General features: G+C 42.9%; 1 protein-coding gene and 1 long non-coding RNA gene across 2 annotated transcripts; both read left to right on the forward strand.

The window, feature by feature from the left end:
- Window positions 1–11: 11 nt before the first annotated feature.
- Window positions 12–2,130, forward strand: LOC139633762 (uncharacterized). Its single transcript, XR_011693816.1, has 2 exons — window positions 12–1,681; window positions 1,790–2,130. It is a non-coding gene; the product is annotated as an uncharacterized lncRNA (long non-coding RNA).
- Window positions 2,131–3,521: 1,391 nt separating this feature from the next.
- Window positions 3,522–20,063, forward strand: sdhaf3 (succinate dehydrogenase complex assembly factor 3). Its single transcript, XM_071499664.1, has 2 exons — window positions 3,522–3,883; window positions 19,568–20,063. The coding sequence occupies exons 1-2, from the start codon at window positions 3,707–3,709 to the stop codon at window positions 19,760–19,762; spliced, it is 372 nt and encodes a 123-aa protein (XP_071355765.1). The 5' UTR covers window positions 3,522–3,706; the 3' UTR covers window positions 19,763–20,063.
- Window positions 20,064–20,286: the final 223 nt, after the last annotated feature.

The raw sequence follows: 20,286 nt of genomic DNA on the forward strand, positions 1-20,286 counted from the left end.
CCTCCCGATTTACCTGTCGGACACAATGTGGAGTTAAACAGTTGGATCACACGGATTACATGTGGCGGTGCTCTCCAGTAATTTGCTCTAAAATCAAACAGTCATTTTCCAGGACAGACGTTAAATTGATAACATTACAATAAAACCTTAAAGGCTTGAATAACTGTAAATGAGCTTAATGAATATTTTCCATCACTGATTAGCCTATTTGTCAGAAACGTAATTGTTTACCAGGTCAGGGATAAACCCAGAGCCGCAGGTGTTTAAGGAACAAGGGTTCACAGTCAGACTGCGACTCCCCGCTCACAAGTGCTCCCGATGCCACTGATTTCATCTCTTCAGTGCCGGTCCGGGCGGAGCTGGAATAAACGCGTCCCCCACACGTCACCAAGGTCTGCCAACGGAGAGGCACGGGTAGAGGGCGGGGGGGCGAGGGACACGCAGCACCTGCATTTCCCACCCACTGAGGAAATGAGAGGACCTGCCCACAGGTTGCTGCGCTGCTGAGGAACCGGTCCAGCCAGACGACAAGATGACACTTCATATGTATCATGACAGAATGTATTCCTTCTCTTCATATGAAGCAGTGATGTGAGAGGGTCACACCACAAGGACAGCCTGACAGAGCAAATAAGAACAATGACAAAATACACAGAGCACATACAAGACATTACTAGTATGTAGAGAAATGTTATAAATATAAGAGAGATGAAAATGTAATGCCAGTAAAAGATTGAAAATTGCTATGATAAAATGTGATAATTTCACATAAATCACTTTATTCCTCAGCCCATGAAGCCTTGCGTGACGTGATAAACAATCCGTTTAGTCTGCTGAGGAGACATTTCACTGTCTTTGATACAGTGCCTATGGATAAAGGTGATATACAAACGACACATAAAATTGACATTTTGTTGTCCTTTTTATAGTAATAAAACTAAAAATATTTTAAATATATAACGCATGCGCAGAATGACCCATTCCGCTCACTCGTCGTCGCTCTAACGTTATGGCTGATTGTGACCCGAGCGAGAGAGAGGAACCTCCCGGCGCTCTGGATGCGATTTTCGACTACATTAAAAAAAACCAAAGCTGGAGCAATCGATAAACACGTTGTCATTTGCACACACTGCAGGAAGGAAGCGCCAAGCACGTATTTGTCGGGGCGTCAACCGCAGGTGTAACGCCCGGCTTGCGTCAGACCACCCTCACCGAACGCAGGGCATTAAGTAAGTCCACCTCTGACAAGTTGACTGACACAATTGCCAAATGGATTGTTAAGGACTGTAGACCGATCAATATTGTCGAGGACAAGGGCTTCACTGAAGTTTTGAAAGTTGCAACTCTCACAGAGAGCCTTCCTGTGAGGGTCACAGTGAGCCTCACAGTGAGCCTCACAGAGAGCCTTCCTGACAGTGGATTTGTGAATGTATTGGCCAAGTGTCACAAAATTGTCCAATGGCCACTTCAGACACAGCTTCAAGCACAGCAAGCGACCCTTTGACAGCAGCAGGGTATATCCAGCCTCTCCTGCTTCCACGGTTCCATGTGAAAGTCTCTTCTCAGTTGCAGGCCAGCTGTTCACAAGAAACGGTCAGCTTCACATTCAGAAAATGTTAACCAGTTAGTTTTCCTGAGCAACTGGCTAAAAGAAGAATAGGTAAGAGGGCCACATTTAATCGTGTGAAAGTGCAGTTGTTTGTTCAAAAAGAAAAGAAAAAAGTTTCATCCATCCATCCTATATTTGCTAAAAAAAAATAAATAAATAAATAAAAGAGCAATGGCTAAGATACCCAAATTGTTTAGAATTAAGGTTATCTTTTAGTTTGATTTAAAAAAAAATGCTCTGAATAACGAATCCTATATTTGCAAATAGGCATAGGAGATAGCCAAATTGACTTATGGTGTGGTACGATTTAGTTGGTTATTTTTCAGTCTTAATAATACCATCATTTGGATTTGTCATAAATATAAAACAAATGTTAAATGTTATATATCCGCCTCCTGTCATTTATCTTTCCATTTCAACAACAATATACAGAGAAAATGTGAATTTTTCAGTCATTTTTAGGAGTGTTGATTGATCGTAATTAATCCACAGCTATCCTGTGATTAATCAGATTAAAAATTGTAATCCTTTGACAGCCCTAAAAAATAAATTAAAAAAAAAAATATATATATATATACAGTATATATATATATATATATATATATATATATATATATATATATATATATATATATAAGCAATTATAAGGGTCTGAGCAAGTATTTTAATAACATATACATCAATTATTATTGAAATTTTGCTTGGCCAAACACAAGGCTGGGGTAGAGTTTTGGCTGTCTGGGGTTTCTCTGACCTTGGTATCTCCAGACACCACCAGTTAACCATGTGCTATCCACACATTCACACAAATCATGGCAATGACATCATATTGTGCAAAACCGGGATACTGTTTCATCTTAAACATTTAAAATGGTCAAAAAGTTAGTGTGAAAGTCCTGAAAAAAATCCCACACCGTTCTAGTGGTTTGGGGAGTGTCATCAAGAGAGCAGGTAAATGCCATTGTCAGGGTCTAACCAGGTTCTGAGGATTACATTACCACATGTGACAAGTGCTATTGAAGTTTTGCTGAAGCGGGACTGAGGCCATCTGGGGTTTCAAACCCCTGACCTTGGTATCCCCAGAGAAGGTGACTCATGGGATGTGCCACCGCAGATTTAAAGGAAGAGTTTAAATACAAATACAAATTTGCTTTCTTGCTGAGATTTAGATACAAACGCTTATACCATTGGACCAGTGTCCGCTGTATGAAAGTGGTGAGCTTGGCTGCGTCTTGAATTCCTTACCATTCAGATTCTCACCTCAGACTCTCCATAGCTGCTTCAGGCTCATTGTTATAGTATTTAGATGTGGCCACTATGTCAACATGATTTCTCATATTCAAGTTTAAGTAATTAAAACTGTTGGCTATCCCATCATATGGGTTGTGGCTTGCAGCTTTGTTATATCATCTGGGGGAATCCCATGTTTCTGTGTTAAATAACATTAAGATCATGGCGATGAACACCTCTGGAACCAGCGGCCCACTCTTCTTCACGCCTCTGTTTAACACGTTGCATCTTGTATCTAGGTTACATGCTGGACATCTGTGGTGCAGATCTGTGGAATAAAGAACAATGTCGAGGATCTGTCTCTCTGTGGGTTTATCAAAGCATCTTCAAATGGGCTCAAGCGTACAGATTATGTACTGTTACTTACACTTTATTCTTTAAAAAAGCACCTGATGTCTCACTTGCACCTGCCAAATTATTGAACACTTCATCACTGAAATTCAAATGTAATACCATCAGACGATCATTTGTCAGGTGAAGAGCTAACATCTGTGACACTGAAAACATTTAAACATAAAGTTTGGCAGAAGAAAAATGTTTAGCAGAGAAAATGTAGTTTTTTCTGCCGCGCTACTGCAGCAGTGCAGTAGGTGGCGGTGTTACAGTTCTTGGCTAGTATACCACAGAAGAAGAAGGTTAACTTCCGGGATAAACAAGGACGTGTGTTAAATAACTATCCTTGGGGACGTTGGTTCCTGTCATTAGCTTTACACGCCGTCATGTCTGCTGCTGTGTTTGAGAATTAAGACAAAAGTTATCCGTTTCAAACGTTCTCTGTCAGAACCGAGAACCCGGAGGTTTTACTTCATGGCGGCCGCGGCTCACGTCTCTAAAGTCCGCTCGTTGTACAAGCGGATTCTGGTCCTGCACCGGTTCCTCCCGATAGATTTAAGAGCCCTCGGTGACCAGTATGTGAAAGACGAGTTCAGGAGACATAAGAGTGCATCACCCGAGGAAGTGAAGGGCTTCATGACAGAGTGGCAGGTAAACATTTTCACCACACCAATCCCATACAATCCTGATGTTTGAGCGCTTCTCCTGCCGCCATCAGAAAACCAGTCAGTATTTGGTGTGACCAAAATGACACAGCTCAGTGACACTCTGCATGTGACACAGTGATAAAACTGCACATTTTAACATGGCCTTTTATTGAGACCAGCCTGAGCTTCACCTGTCCAATAATCACATCAACACCTGGAAATGCCACACCTGTCAGGTGGATGGATGATCTTGACTAACATCAGAATCAGAATCAGAATCAGAATCAGTTTTATTGCCAAGTATGTTTTCACATACAAGGAATTTTTTCTGGTGATTGGTGCAATTGATCAGCAACAGTGGGGCTCTCTAGCCTTGTTGATGAGGCTGATAGCAGATGGGAAGAAGCTATTTTTGTGGCGAGAGGTTTTGGTCCTGAAGGACCGCAGCCTCCTGCCAGAGGGGAGTGTCACAAAGAGTTTGTGTCCAGGGTGGGAGGAGTCAGCTACAATCTTCCCTGCACGCCTCAGAGTCCTTGAGGCGTACAGGTCCTGGAGGGACGGAAGATTGCAGCCAATCACCTTCTCAGCAGAGTGGATGATACGCTGCAGTCTGTTATTGTCCCTCTCCGTGGCAGCAGCGTACCAGATGGTGATGGAGGAGGTGAGGATGGACTCAATGATGGAGGTGTAGAAGTTCACCATCATAGTCCTTGGCAGGTTGAACTTCTTCAGCTGCCTCAGGAAATACATCCTCTGCTGAGCTTTTTTGATGAGGGAGCTGATGTTTAGCTCCCATTTGAGATCCTGTGTGATGGTGGTTCCCAAGAAGCGAAAATGCTCCACGGTAGCCACGGGGGAGTCACACAGGGTGATGGGGGTGGGTGGGGCTGGGCTCTTCCTGAAGTCCACTATCATTTCCACTGTCTTCAGAGCGTTTAGCTCTAGGTTGTTCTGCCTGCACCAGGTCACCAGACGCTCAGTCTCCCACCTGTAGGCAGACTCATCGCCATCAGAGATGAGTCCAATGAGAGTGGTGTCGTCTGCAAACTTCAGGAGCTTGACAGACTGATGGCTGGAGGTGCAGGTGTTGGTGTACAGGGAGAAGAGCAGAGGAGAAAGAACGCAGCCTTGCGGGGATCCAGTGCTGATGGTCTGGGAGTCAGACACGTGCTTTCCTAGCTTCACGTGCTGCCTCCTGTCAGACAGGAAGTCGGTGATCCACCTGCAGGTGGAGTCAGGCACGCTCAGCTGGGAGAGCTTGTCCTGCAGCAGAGCCGGGATGATGGTGTTGAAGGCAGAGCTGAAGTCCACAAACAGGATCCTGGCATAGGTCCCTGAGGAGTCCAGGTGCTGGAGGATGAAGTGGAGAGCCATGTTGACGGCGTCATCTACAGACCTGTTGGCTCTGTAGGCGAACTGCAGGGGGTCCAGGAGTGGGTCAGTGATGGATTTGAGATGGGACAGGACAAGGCGCTCAAATGATTTCATGACCACAGAGGTCAGGGCAATGGGTCTATAGTCATTTAGACCTGTGGGCCTTGGTTTTTTGGGGACAGGGATGATGGTGGAGGATTTGAAGCAGGCTGGCACGTGGCAGGTCTCCAGTGAGGTGTTGAAGATGTCTGTGAACACTGGAGACAGCTGATCAGCACAGTGCTTCAGGGATGATGGAGAGACAGAGTCAGGACCGGCTGCTTTGCGGGGGTTCTGCTTCTTAAAAAGCCTGTTGACATCTCTCTCCAGGATAGAGAGAGATGTTCCTTTGGTAGGGGAGGAGGAGGGGGGTTCTGATGTGGCTCTGATGTGGAGGTTAGTATCAGGCTTGTCCCACTGTCTTTCAAAGCGGCAGTAGAACTCATTCAGATCGTTGGCCAGATGGAAGTCATTAATGGAGTGGGGGGGTTTAGGTTTGTAGTTTGTGATCTTTCTGAGCCCTTTCCAGACAGAAGCAGAGTCGTTGGCTGAGAACTGGAGCTGAAGTTTCTCAGAGTACAGACGTTTAGCTTCTCTCACCGCTTTGCTAAACCTGTACTTGGACTCTTTAAACCTGTCCCTGTCCCCACTCCTGAAAGCTTCCTCCTTTTGCCTCCTGAGCTGACTGAGCTTAGCTGTGAACCAAGGTTTGTCATTGTTATAACTCACCCTGGTGCGTGATGGGATACAGCAGTCCTCACAGAAGCTGATGTATGACGTCACAGCTTCTGTGAACTCATCCAGACTGTTGGAAGCAGTCCTGAACACTTCCCAGTTAGTGCATGGGTTTCAACGTATTCATGAACACAGCTGAAGAGAAGTAAACCCTCTGTCTGTAGACAAAAAATCATACATCTTTTATTTCAACACATTAAAAATGGGAATGAAACAGTGTTGCACTAATATTTCTGTTCAGTCTATATTAAGTTACATTTTACTGCTTATAAATTCACTACAACTAAACTGACTAAATAACCGGCTCACAGGTTTGTCTGGATTTCCCCATAGCCAGTATAACAATGATTACAGGACAAGTGTTAGGAAATAATGAGAAAGTTACAGACCTGTAAAATAAACAGTTCTTAACAAAGGTCTGCATGCGTCAGGAATAACATGTAGGTGGAGAAACACTATACCGCTTTATTTATTGGCCTTAATGTAGTCATTATTTAAACAGAGTGGAGTTGTTCAGGCACATTTCTCTGTGTTATTTACATGGCGGTATCAACGGCTCATGTAGATGGGGCTCCAGAGGTGAATGTGAACATGTGGCTGTGAGCAGCTGAAGACCCACATCAAGTCCATCATCCTTACCCCATCTAAAAGGTGTACATTAACTGTTCCACGGGTCCTGGGGAGGGTCTGTTCCTTCACTGTTTTTCTATTTTGAATCTTATTAGGTTTGGTTTAGTTGTGGGTCGTGAACTCATGATTCTACGACTCTACATCCACTGACTTATTTTTAAAACACTTGATAACAAAAAACCTAGCCAAACAACAGCCCCATCATGTTAGCCTATATTTTAACGGACCACATCCAAACTACAAGTGGCGCAGCCCATCCAGTGATAGATTCGGTCCTGGTTGAGTGTCCAGGGTCTCCCTGTTGTCAGTGTTTTAGAAGAAACCACCCAGATCCTGAAGCACATTGTTCCATGATTAGTTTAGGAGGTGAACGCCTTAAACAATAAATCCACCTCCCTCTCCCTTAAGGCTGATGTTTTATTTCTTAAAGGTGTATTCATTTTTAGGATATTAGTGGGGGTGGTCTGTTTTCCAGAAATGGTGTCCCACCTTGCTATAAAACATGGCAGAGAATCCCACTGTCTGCACCCAGCATATATACTTTGGCTTACCCGGTTGTCAGTAAAGTTATCTTTCAGGGCTTATGCCTCTCTAGTGTAATATCAGTCCATCACCATATGGTGGCAGAGCAGCCTCAGTAAACAGCAAGGGAATGTTTAGAAATGGATGGAGGTGGGTGTGGGTTGTACTGTACAAGGTCACTGTGTGTGTAACTGTTGTAACTGCTGTTATAGTTGTTACTGTCAGACCAGAGGAAGTGTAGAGGTGACTCTTCAAGTTTAAACCTAGATGCAGAAGTGTTTGTCATGCTCAGACTCTGGGGCAAAGGTTTGTGGGAGAGTGAAACACTTTCAGATGTTTTCACCTGGAGGTAAAGGTGAGACTCATCTCTCAAATTTAACTGGAAACGGAGACCTGAAATTTGTCCAAGCCCCACCTGTAACTGATTCCAGGGCTCCTCACTGATCAGATGGCTGTCAGGATAGTTCACTTTGAAATGGACAGAGGACTGAGCCTACAGCTGGTTCTGATCTACGTGATATGATCATGTTTGCCCAGCAGGTGCTGCTTTTTCATCATTAATGTAATGCTCAACTCTGTCCAACTGTGAGCAGAGCAAGAAGATCAACCTGGGAGAGATTGATGATCTATCATAATGAACATCACGCTTGCTTTACTTGATGTTTTAAGTTTGTTGCATTGTAACATAGTGCAGACATTTCTAATAAGTCATCTACACAAGCACAAACTGATCATGTGACTTTGACTGATGTTCACTGTGAAGTAGAGTTCATTTTAGCAGCTATCTTTTGGTTTAGTCTTACTCTTGATCCTGAGATTTAAAAAACAATTCATGTCAGTTTTAGTCAACGAAACCCAGGGCAGTTTAGTCTTATTTGAGTCAAGACCAAGAATGAAAGATTTCATCCAACTGATTTTAACAGTTAAAGGTCCATATTTCACACTCACAGTGTTTTATCTGAAGTGTTGAGCTCCATCAGAAGCTATATCTGTGGTCTTAAGAACCAGAAACTATCTTAGTGTAGTTTTACATCTCTTCTGTCTGCCGCTTTAGTAACAACAGGTCAGTCAGCCAATCAGAAGAGAGAATCTGAGCCTCTCTTCTGATTGGCTGACTGTTTTCTGAGTGATTGAATAGAAATACACCAGTTTCAGGTAAACACTCAGAGAAATCAAATCCTGCCAGGTTGGATGGTGGGTCCAAGTGGGCGGGGCTTGGGCAGGGCTGAGGGCAGTGACTGCTTTGTTGTGACATCACAAAGTTCCAGAAGTCCTGATGGCTGGTTTTAAGGCTCAGTTTCTGAATACAGGCTGTGTGCATTTCTCTGTGGACTGAGGCTTTGATACTTTCACAGTATTAATATAGAACCTAGACCCGCTTTATAATCACAAACACATGGACAGCTACCTTTAGACTGTATGGAGCTTTAAATTAAACAAATATGCAACAACATTACCAAATTCAATGTGGTCTAACTCTTGAAGTATGAGTCAATTAGAAAATGTTCAGAAAAATGAAAACCCCTCACAATCAAAAAGAGGCTTTATACAACATCCCAGCAATAAATCCCTCACTACTAATGTTCAGTTTTGCCAGGACTGTGTTGATTCAGTTCCGTAGTTTTGTAGGCCTCAGTGGTAATGTTGTACTGGATTGTGTTCTACTCTAAGTGTATATAATACGTTGTACACTACCATCTGAATCAATTTGCAAATTAAATATTTGGAGCCTAGTTTTGTACACAAAGTAAGTGAAGTACTAGCGTTCCTAACGTCCAGTTTCCCTGTTGATTAAACCAAAATTCAGTTTAGGTCACTCAACTAATCTAACAGTAAGAAAACAGCCAGAAAATGGTCAGAGCTGCCTGACAGCACCTGCAGCTAAACGCTGTCATATTGGTTTGCTGAGTGTGGCTCAGCAGTGGTAGCACAGCCTATATACAACCTGCTTTTATTGTCTCGATCAAGTTGCTGCTAAACAGAGCTGGTTTTACTGGATGTCTGCTGTCTCACTTCCCACCTTGCCTCTATCACACATGAGTATCCAGACATGCAGACTACAGTCTCTTCTCTGTCTCAGTCAAATTCATAATTCAGATGACCCAGTGTGTGTGTGTGTGTGTGTGTGTGTGTGTGTGTGTGTGTGTGTGTGTGTGTGTGTGTGTGTGTGTGTGTGTGTGTGTGTACGCACGCACGCACGCACGCCTCGGTGTGTGAGAGTGAAAGACCTGCTCTCTCCATCAGAGGTGATAGAGCCTGGCTGCTGACACAGTGCTGAGTAGTTAAAGTGTATGAGTGTGTGTTTGTGTGCAGGCAGTGTCTGTGGTCTGCCTGTGTCGGTGTGTGTGTGCGTGTGTTAATGCTGCATTGTGTTTATTTATTGTGTTTGTCCCCTGAGCACTGTAAAAGCCAAAGTGGGACCAGACGTTTGACTTAAGAGATGAAGGTAACTCTCTGATATTTCCGCCTCATTCCACCCTGTGAGTTTCTTCTTCCAGAGTTTCATTTGATGAGCACCACCACAGGGAGTCATGAAGCAGAGTCAAATTAGAGCACCCGCATCTTATAATAAAAATATCAATAATCTAATGCCAGTGTATCAATAACATATCACAAGAGGAGGGAATACTATACATTTAAGTATCAATATTTTGTCCAATTCCCAGTAGATTCTGTCAGCTGTAGCTAATGAATATTAATTCTGTAACAGCTGCACTGAAACATCCGTCTGTTGGCTAATGTGAAATGTGAAAAGGCTCCTCACCAGAGAACTGATCAGCTGATTGCAGCACATTAAACACAGGAGAGTCCCAGTTCAACTTTCTGTGCAGATCAAGCCAATATCTGCGGCTCAGTAGGCTCCTAGTTATGAATCAGGACCTCCAGTGTGTGTCATGATAATCAGCATCAGTACATGACATACCTCTAAGAACTGAAGTATCTCTGCCTTCTCACCCACCTACAGCTAATCACAGAACTAAACTGAATCTTTGACCTGTGGTTATTTAAAGTTTAGTTACTTGCAAATGATGAAAGCAAAACGTAATAGGATTTGATCAGAGGTTCAAGAAGATTCAGATTTGATGGTGGATTTGTTACTAGATTCCGATTCTGTAACATGGTGTTGAACGCCTACACGCCAGTTTAACGTTACGCTCCTGTAGCACTGTAAGGCTCAGGGTGAACAGATTTGAGGCAGCAGAACCAGAGATATCATCTTTCATCTTTTTTTATACTACAATGCAACTTGATTGGCAACAGTTAAATTAGTTTTATTCGGTTTTAAACTTCATCATAAATTGGGCTGAAGAGATAGTTGTGGTTATATGATGTGGGGTTGTGTCTTATTCATTCAGCCAACCTGCGGCTGCGGCAGAATACAGTGAGCGCTGTAGGAGTACAGTGGTTCAGCAGTTGAGAAAGATGTAGTACCAAAGGAGAGGAGAGGTTTTGATCTGAACCCACTGCAGGTAACACACTGACTGTGTATGACCACCTCACACAAGCTCACGTCAAACAACCACAACTGTCCATTTAGAGAGTGTAGAATCATCGGGTCACCAGAGCGATCGCTGATAGTTTAAGCCTTTGCCAATGCCACAATGATGTTTGGCTTGTTTTCCCATTAGTGTTAGCTTGCGACATGTTCGCATTGGCAGACACAAACACGCACACACGCACACACACACACACAAACACACACACACACACGCTCTGACCAGCTTAAACTGGGTGCTTCCCTGTAGGTGACAGTTGGTGAGTCAACTATAATTAAATTCTGGTGATGTGTATGTGCCTGCAGCCACAACCACACTGAAATTAATAGATACAGTTTACAGTTTGTTCCATTTTCTCACTGGGGATGGTTCACTCTTCACTGTGAACTACAGCAGAATGTGGGATGGACTTCTCTCACTGAAGGGAAGACACTACTTCAGTCAGTCAGTACCCCTTCTACCTCGCCTCTAATGAGACTCCAAACCATTTGTCATCAAACGCTCCCTGAGATTTTTATCCCTTAAAACTCCTCAGATAAATACTAAAGTTGGTAAATTGTCTTTTAGCTTATTCACACCAAACAAATGGAACAACTTACAAGATATATTGAAATTAGACAGGTTTGCGTCAGTGGTTCATTATAAGCATATGCTCGATGATATGGTTGTTGCACAGCTTGATTCGTAGACGTGTAACGGTTCAGGTTCAGAGACTCAGTTGCAGTGTTGGAAAGGGATTTTTTAGGAAAACAGTTGAATGGGTTTTGAAGGTTGGTGTTTGATTTAACTTTTTCATCATCTTATTATCAACGATGTGGTTGTTGCCATACATTGTATATCCTTCTATGATTCCAGGGCTGACACTCAGTCAGTCTGCCAGTAGAAGCTAATGTAGGCTGGAGCCACCAGGCTCAAGCAGGGTCATAGAGGCGTGGTCAGTCATGGTGTGCGATGCTATTTATTTCCTTTCTGATCCGATACCAAGTAGAACCAAGGCTGGTATCACTGATACCAATACGATAGTGATATTTTATAAACTACACTGAGAGGAGAGGTATCAACAGGAGACATAGGCTGGCTGTTAAATATAGATCCATTTTATTCATATTGAAATAAAAAATGCCAATGAAATACATAATAAATAAATAAATGCATAAATGAGTCAGTAGTTACATTTTGAAATAATCTGTCAGCTGTCAGCGAAAACAAATGAGACTGGGTCATAGGTCATCAGCCTACATTTAGCATGGTAGAGTTCAACATTTAGAATGGACACACAAGTGTCATTAAAATAGTATTGGCAAGAAAACATTTCAGCATCCTGAGCTTTGAAAATAATCATGCAACTGAGAAATCTTTAACTGTGAGCTGATCCCGGGGCAGACCTGATCTTCATAAAGCTATTTATTCTAGCATTATTTATTTCATTTCTTACTACGTAACCATATTTATTATCAGTTATCATATCAGTTTGATGAAACAGTGTGACGTGGTTTTAGGAGTTTGGGGAGCTCCAGTTGTTAAACATCAACACAAACTGAAGCCGGGACGGATGGGAATCACTTCTCCACAGTCGGTGATAAACGTCGTCAGTAGCAACACTTTCTCTGTACCTGGACAACGCTACCACTGTCTAAAGCCTCAGCACCTCTCCTCCTCTTCAGACCGCCGCTGCATAACCTCATCACATTCTGTACTGTGATTAAATCTCAGATGCTTAACAAGGTTTGTGGAGCTGCCACAGCACCTCACAGCCGTCCCACACACATCACACACAGCGCTGTTGCTTTACTGAGAGTTACTGAAAGTTCCACACTTGACTACATTTACAGTCATCAGTCAACACTCTGCTCAGTGGCTGTGATGCCGGGATGTGGCAGGTGGCCGGATTCAGGAAAGTCTGGCTTCCGCCTTCCCCTGACATTAAACTGAATACACCGAGTCCTTCTCACCTCAACCATGCTCACACGGCCAACTGATGAAATGAACGTCATCGAAGACGAAATCTAATAGCATGAAAAAATTCTAAAACAGAGCGTCAGTCATTTTTAACAGTGTCCTCTAATACTCTGCATATATCACCAAGTTATAGTGTTTGTGTGCTAAACACGACGGGTGGAGACCACACCCACTCAGCCTTCTCCAGCAACTTCACCCAACACCACCCGCATTCAGCGTCATGCAAGTTCGCACTTCCTCAGAGCTCGCTCAAAGTTCATTTCACTGAGGTTAAAATGAACTAGTTCACGTTCATATCCTCAGATTTTTATTTTAAATTCTTCAGTACAACCTCCTCCTACTCATCCATCCCAGCCTCAGATCACAGCCACTTCTCAAACTACATGAATCACTGTTTACTCCTACACACTCACAGACAGAGATCCCTTTTAAAAGAGGAGAAGCCAGTGTGAGTATGTGTTGAATGTGTACATGTTGTGAGCTTGAACTCTGTGGCTGCTGGTTCATGGTCTGACTCTTTCTTGTGATGATCATTCGCTCGCAGGTATTTCTAAAGACTGGTCAGATGCTTCAACTCGATGTGTCCTTTCACATTCGTTGCTGTTTGTAGCTGTTTATTCGGACCAGGCGGTGAATTTTTTCCCATTGGAATCTGCACTGATTTGTTTATAAAGTTTTCAAATGTTCGTACAAACTGACTTCAGCAGCACCCGTAGCTGCGGTTTGTGTTTCCAGCAATAGACAACACAGCAGATGTATGCTGGGTGCCATAAACCCAAATCACAGTTCTTCTTCTGGGGATTTTTGGCGGTTGGCAAACAGCTTTTTGGTTCTTTACGGCCACTTTGTAGTATGTGAGCATCGTTCACTCTCACCAAAGTTACAGACGACCAGAATGCAGCTTATATAGTGAGTGCGCTACATTAGCAGGCTACAGTCATCTCTGCTTAGTCTGTCAGAGTAACACTGACACACCTGAAAACACATACATACATGACCATCACCTACACTGAGCATGTGCGAGCTGGTGTAAACAGGAAGGAGATGTCTCCTCTCAGTTGGTTAGTTCCAGTAAATCCTGTGAAGGAGGAAAAGCAAAGACAGTTGTAGAGTTCAAATCCAGAACTGAATTGAACAACAGCTGCTGCAAAGACAACAAGGTCAGTAACACTTTCATTCATTATCCATGTTGTTTCACCACTGGTAGTCCAGGCTGATAAGAGCCAATCAGGAGCCACCGTGGGTGTCTACGTCATCGTTTCCAAAGGTCTCTGTTTCTGTCCGTCCAGACTTCGCATCCCTGGAGTTTTAGACTAACACGGGTCCAGTTTCTGAACGTCTCTGTTTTAGAGGCTGAAGACTCTGTAGGAGAGTGGATGGAGAACTGTTGAAATGAATATTTTCACACCACAGATCTGTCACCATGTTAGTCAGTTTAAACTACTGCTCACACACTGACTATATGAAGGTGTGGGTGTGTGTGTGTGTGTGCGCATGTGTGCAGCAGCCTCTGTTGTTTTCTGCTCTTTGCAGTGGTATTGAATTTGGTATCGAGAATCATGGAATTTAACTGGTATTGGTCCTGACGAGCAGATTTCTGGGAGTTGATTAAATCCATGATGTAGAATCTACAGCCTCTGATTGGACAGGCACCAGAGAGCCGTGCTCTTACACAGCTATCCACTAGGTTCAGCTTTATTAAATCATGTGCAAATGACACCAGGCTCTGCAGAGTAGCCCCATACAATGCTACACATGAGGCGCTCTGTGCCCTGTAGTTCAAGTGGGAGATTACATGATGTGAGCATTTATGAGATAGAGTAGGAATGAAGCTGGAATAGCGTTGGACTGATGTGGTTGCATCCACGAGGTGCTTGTGTGTCCAGGTTGTGTCGCTCTGCATCATCCAGCCTCCTCTCATTTGTTGAGCTGTCACTCGTCACTGATTGGCACAGCTGTTTCAGAGCCGTGAGACCAGCAGTGTGTGTGGGTAGGAGTTAGTTTAATAATCTACACACTCTGCCATTGATTTGTCCTGTTGCACTTACACCGCTGCACCTACATCCACCAAAACATGCCTGGACACGCCCACACAGTCCGTGCACCCAGGACCTCCTGCTATGTACTTGGAGGTAAAATAGGCCTGATGTAAGATGTACTGAATGTAAGAGTTGGACCACAGTAACATAGTCATTAATATAATTAATATTCATGTGCTGACAGGGGATCAGTACTTTGGCAACTCATCTTCTAGTTTCCAAAATAATCATTAATGAGAGTGTCAGGTTGTTTTTTTGTCAGTATTGGGGAGAGCCAATGTTTTCCAGCACAATGAAACAGTGCAGGGGGGATTTTAAATCACCCATCTGCAGGTAATTTCTCTAATGAAGTAGATGGTGATTGCTGAAATCCTGAGAGGTCTCTTTGTCATTGCAGTAGCTGTGAAGCCACAGGAGAGGAGGCAGTTACTTTGATTACGCCTCACTCTGTATGCATTGTTTTCAAACCCAGAGTCCATCTGAATTGGTCCCAATCAGGGACTGAGGGGCTTTTGTCATATTTCCCCATTCCTCTGGCTGTATTTCAAATGAGAGCATTTGTAGGGAAACTTCGTTTCTGTCTAATTGCTGCATCATCTGGCCAAAGCAAAACAACAAAAAGCCAAAGCTGTCTGTGCTATGTTGGTGTAAAAACCACCTTTGGTCTCTGAATGGGTACCTGAGCTGGACTGATGGCCCAGTGCAGACAGAAAATGGTTTTGTTTTAATGGACTCTGTGTCCAGGCCGAGAGAATCCATTTCAATTTTGATCCTGAGCTGAAAAAAATGTGATGGGCTGCAGAAAGTGTCGCAGCTAAAGTCAGCTCTCTGTTTTGTTAAATATCTGTTGAGTCATTTATGAAACAACCTGTGATTTACCTGATTTACCAGTTACACAGAGACAGGCTGTAAAAACTTGAATCTCTCAGAGAACGTTCACTTTGTTTGCCAGAAAATTACAGTGTAATGGAAAATGTATATTCTAAACAGAGACACCAGAATGAGTCAGAGATGCTAATGCTAACCAGACAGCTACATTATTTCATGTGCTGTAGCTTATTAAATGAATGACAGCCAGTCAGTCGCTGTTTGAGTCGAAGTGAGACAGACTGCTTCATTTACAGCAGAAAGGTCACTTATTGGAATATCTATCTATTGTTTTATTTCCATGCCATCCACACAAAGTGCCAAACCCTCCTGGGTTTATGAGAAACCAAAACTACACTTGCAGTGGTCAAATATTTCACAGCTGATCTGCTGCCTTCTCGCTCGAGCTTGAAAAAAAATATATAATCTGCTCCAAAAAGTTTTGCAAAAGTTTTTCCTGCCAGAAGAAAAGAACATAAATACAGGACATTTTACTAAAAGTTCATCCCTTACTTAACGTTATTTTCAATTGCAGCACCAATTACTATTAATAATAATAATAATAATAATAATAATAATGATAATAAGTGACTTCCGCCCCTGGAACTGGGTGGTGGCTTGGGATCATTTCTTGAAGATTTAGGAGCAGGTTTAATAACGGTCATGTGTCACTGTGTAGGAATAACACAACTGTCAAAACCAGGCTGAGACAGTTCATATAACACAGTAAACAACTTCTGCTACTTCAAGACTTCCAGGAGCTTTTTTCAGTTTCTATCTGTTACTCTTTTAATCTGTTCTATAGAAAAATGTACATTCAAAAACTTTTTTTTCAGCTTTTATTTCAGATTCCAGTACCTCTTTTAAAAAACATCATCAAATGAACAACAAATCTGCACTTGTATGCTCTTTTGCAGCACAATCTCTAAAGAAGAGCACCGGTCACCATTCTCTAGTTTTACCTTCATGGGTATTTCCCAAAACTTTCTGGGACCCAGTCTATTAATTTCAGTCCAAAACTGCTGGGGATTAAGAGTCTTGTCTTAAATATTGTGGTTAGCCCTTCTCTCAGATTTTTGTTTTTTTTCTGCTGTTCTTAAACTGTCCCATAAAGTCCGCAGATCTGGATTCCAGTAGGGTTGGTAGTTTTTCTGAGACCTTACATGTCCTGGTGCCACAGTGGACTGGATCCTGCCTCAGAGGCAGTGGGGGTGTGTGGTGCAGGTGAGCCAGGCTCTGTGCACTGAGGGGGGAATGTGGAGAGACGTCACGATTGGCTTTATTTTAACAGATACAACTGAATGAGACCAGAGACCATCCTGTGATGGGATCTCATCAGCTGTGATGCCCATCAGCACCTCTGACCAATCAGCACTCAGTGGTCATTACTGCAATATTACAGAGTACTCAGTGGTCATTACTGCAATATTACATCAGTACTTGGTGGTTATTACTGTATTATTACATCAGTACTTGGTGGTTAATACTGCAATATTACAGAGTACTCAGTGGTTATTACTGCATTATTACATCAGTAATCAGTGGTTATTACTGCAGTAGTACATCAGTACTCAGTGGTTATTACTGCAATATTACAGAGTACTCAGTGGTTATTACTGCATTATTACATCAGTAATCAGTGGTTATTACTGCAGTAGTACATCAGTACTCTGTGGTTATTACTGCAATATTACAGAGTACTCAGTGGTTATTACTGCAATATTACATCAGTACTCAGTGGTTATTACCGCAATATTACAGAGTACTCAGTGGTTTTACCACATTATTACAGAGTACTCAGCAGTCTTTACTACATTATGACATGAGTACTCAGAGGTCTTTACTACATTATGACATGAGTACTCAGAGGTCATGAGTACTCAGAGGTCTTTACTACATTATGACATGAGTACTCAGAGGTCTTTACTACATTATGACATGAGTACTCAGAGGTCATGAGTACTCAGAGGTCATGGGTCAGACCACACCCGTCTGTCCACAGACACACAGACACCTGCCAGCGTACTGAAACCAGCCATGATGACAGACACAGAGAGACACACACACCTTTATTCACCCAGAATTTTCCAACAGGTCCCTGAATGGTAAAGTAAAATGTACGAGCACAACTGTACCAAAGTGTTGGAGTATTCCTTTGAGCTGTAACCTCCTGCTTCATGGAGGATGTTTCTCCCTTGGCAAATGTTCAACATAATTACATTATGTGCAGGAAAAAGCCTCTCAGATAAATGGCTCGTTATTGCTCGCAGTGAGAGCGTGCCAAAAACACAAGATGCTTTGTGAATGGGAAAACACCAGACAGCAACTGCGTGCTCTCTCTTCAGATGATGGACGGCTCCTCACAAGTGAAATGTATGGAGGTGGCCGTTGAGCTGCTCGGGATGATTCATACGTACCACTGACAGCTGTGACACGTCACTATGGGCTGAGATGAACTGGACAGTTCATTCTCAGGGAAGAAGAGATCGGGTCTGAGTGATGTCAGTGTTGTAAATTGAAGAACATCATCTTGACTTTACTGTACACTAAGAGCTACACTTTGCTTTATCACTGTGCTTGTTATTCTAACAGCATCTGTCTGGTCTGAAAGGAACAAGTGCAGTAAAAAGACAAAGATCATTTTTAGGTCCTTGACTCCACTTAAAAGAAAATGAAGGTGAACAGAAGAATTATTACTCATACCATCACAGTTTACACGACCACTTCCTGCTTCCGTTTTGACCCACCATGTGTACCTATACCTATATTTTCAGGGAGTGATGAGATGCTATATGAAAAAAAAATGGATGATTGTGGTTCTTTCACATTAGAGATTTCTTTCTGTGCTGTGCTGTCCAGGAGCTCCTCTCATTGGTTGAAGGAGATGGGGCCCTGTTAGAAAAAAAGTGATACACATACTCAAGTGAACCAATCAGGATTTAGAAATATTTGAATCAGTCTCTGATGAGATGTGGTTTGATAGTGTTTGACTAGTCCTGGTGAGGCAGACTTTTCAACAGGAAATTATTAATAATTAAATAGTCTGAATGATTTAGAAGTCAGTTTTTCAGGCTTTGATGTAAATTTCATGGTTTTCAGGTTATAGGTGTTGTTATTTAAAGCTGACTTTTGACCTAGGTCAGTGGCTAAGTTAATGTCTATTGAAAGGAGAAGGTGTTGTTATGCTTCCATGCCGCCGACAGCCATAGCCAGAGTCATATGTTGCCAGTTATGTGTTCGGGTTGTCTGTCCCTCCCTTCTTTTGTTTTTCCGATTTTCATGAAAGCGACGTCTCTGTAACGCCTTGAGGGAAATTTTGACTCATGGATGAACTGATTAGATCTTTGGTGGTCAAAGGTCAAAGTCGTGATGATCTCACAAACATTTTTTGGCCATTACTCACAAATTCATACACTAATTATGATACAGTTTAACTCAAATGTCTATAACAATAAAGTGACCAAATGGTCAAAGGTCAACTTCACTGTGACATCATCATGTTCTGCAAAAACACCTCTGCACATTAGTAAATGCTGTAACTCAGGAAGGAGAGAATGTACAAACGTTACTCAAACAGGAAGAAACGGTACATCTGTTGGGGACTATTTTCATTTTAATTCACATTTGGTGCTGTAGTGAGGGCAGCAGGACAGTGTGTGTGGCTGGGTCAGAATTAATGACAGTGTGTGTGTTTGTGTTAATGAAGGGACCTGTCATGCAGTGTAGCTCACTGATGTGTTTTTAATAGTTATTGGAAACAATGGAACTGTATGGCTCAGAAGAATATGGTATATCAGGCTTTGATACACAGACAGTACATGTTACTCATTGTTTGATTGCATTGCACATGTTGTCTTCACTTGTTCACAGGAAAAAAAAACTGCAATGCAAATCCATTTTGAACCTGAAGTTGCACCACTCTCACTGTGTGATGTGTTCAATGAATCTGAAAGTGGCGATGGGATGGAAGACCAGGTGCTAAATGCTGCTGCTATTCTTGTCTTTCTGACCCCCCCACCCCCACAGCTATACAAAGACACCCTGCAGACTCAGGTTCTGGAGTCGGCGGGGGATCAACTCCGCTCAGTGAAGTTTGGAGCCAACCTGTCAGAGGGGAAACTCAGTGACTTTCAGGAAGAACAGATCGGCCAACTGTACGAACTCATGCTGGAGTCCACCAAACCCAACAGACAGTTTGACATCCAGGAGGATGGCAAGTGAGGCCGCCGGCCGCAGAGGTGTGCTGCGACACCAAATAACCCAAGCTGCTGTGATGTGCCACTGATATTACCTCTGAGAGCTTCAGATGAAGAGTGCTACTCAAAGCCAGTCGAGGCTTTTAAGAACATTTGACTGTATTAAAGTGCTATGTAATATCGCTGTGTTCCTGTGCTTGTCTCATTTACTGTTTGAATAAAAAGCGGCTCGTCATGCTCCTCGGCGGGTGCATTAAGTTGTCACTAATTACTTACTTTTGTCATCTTTTTGTTCATATGAATAAAGTTGTGAGCTCGTGGTTGTGGAGGGAAGGCTCTGCAGTGTGTCTCCTTTGCAGCAGTAGTTCAGCCTCAGTGGTGGTGTGGCCATTGTTGGGGGTGAAGCCTCATTATCCATGTAGAAATATGAACAGTTGAATCCACGCGGACACAAAAGTCCTGAGCTGTGTGTAGAAGGGGAGAGCCGAGGGTGTTGGAGCTGTTATAAAAGTCAACTCATGGTTTCACCATTTCCCATTCATTTCTCCA

The sequence above is a fragment of the Trachinotus anak genome, unplaced genomic scaffold (genome assembly GCF_046630095.1).
Source record: "Trachinotus anak isolate AG129_WGS33_773 ecotype Australia unplaced genomic scaffold, CSIRO_AGI_Tana_v1 ptg000016l, whole genome shotgun sequence".
Taxonomy (NCBI): Eukaryota; Metazoa; Chordata; class Actinopteri; order Carangiformes; family Carangidae; genus Trachinotus; species Trachinotus anak.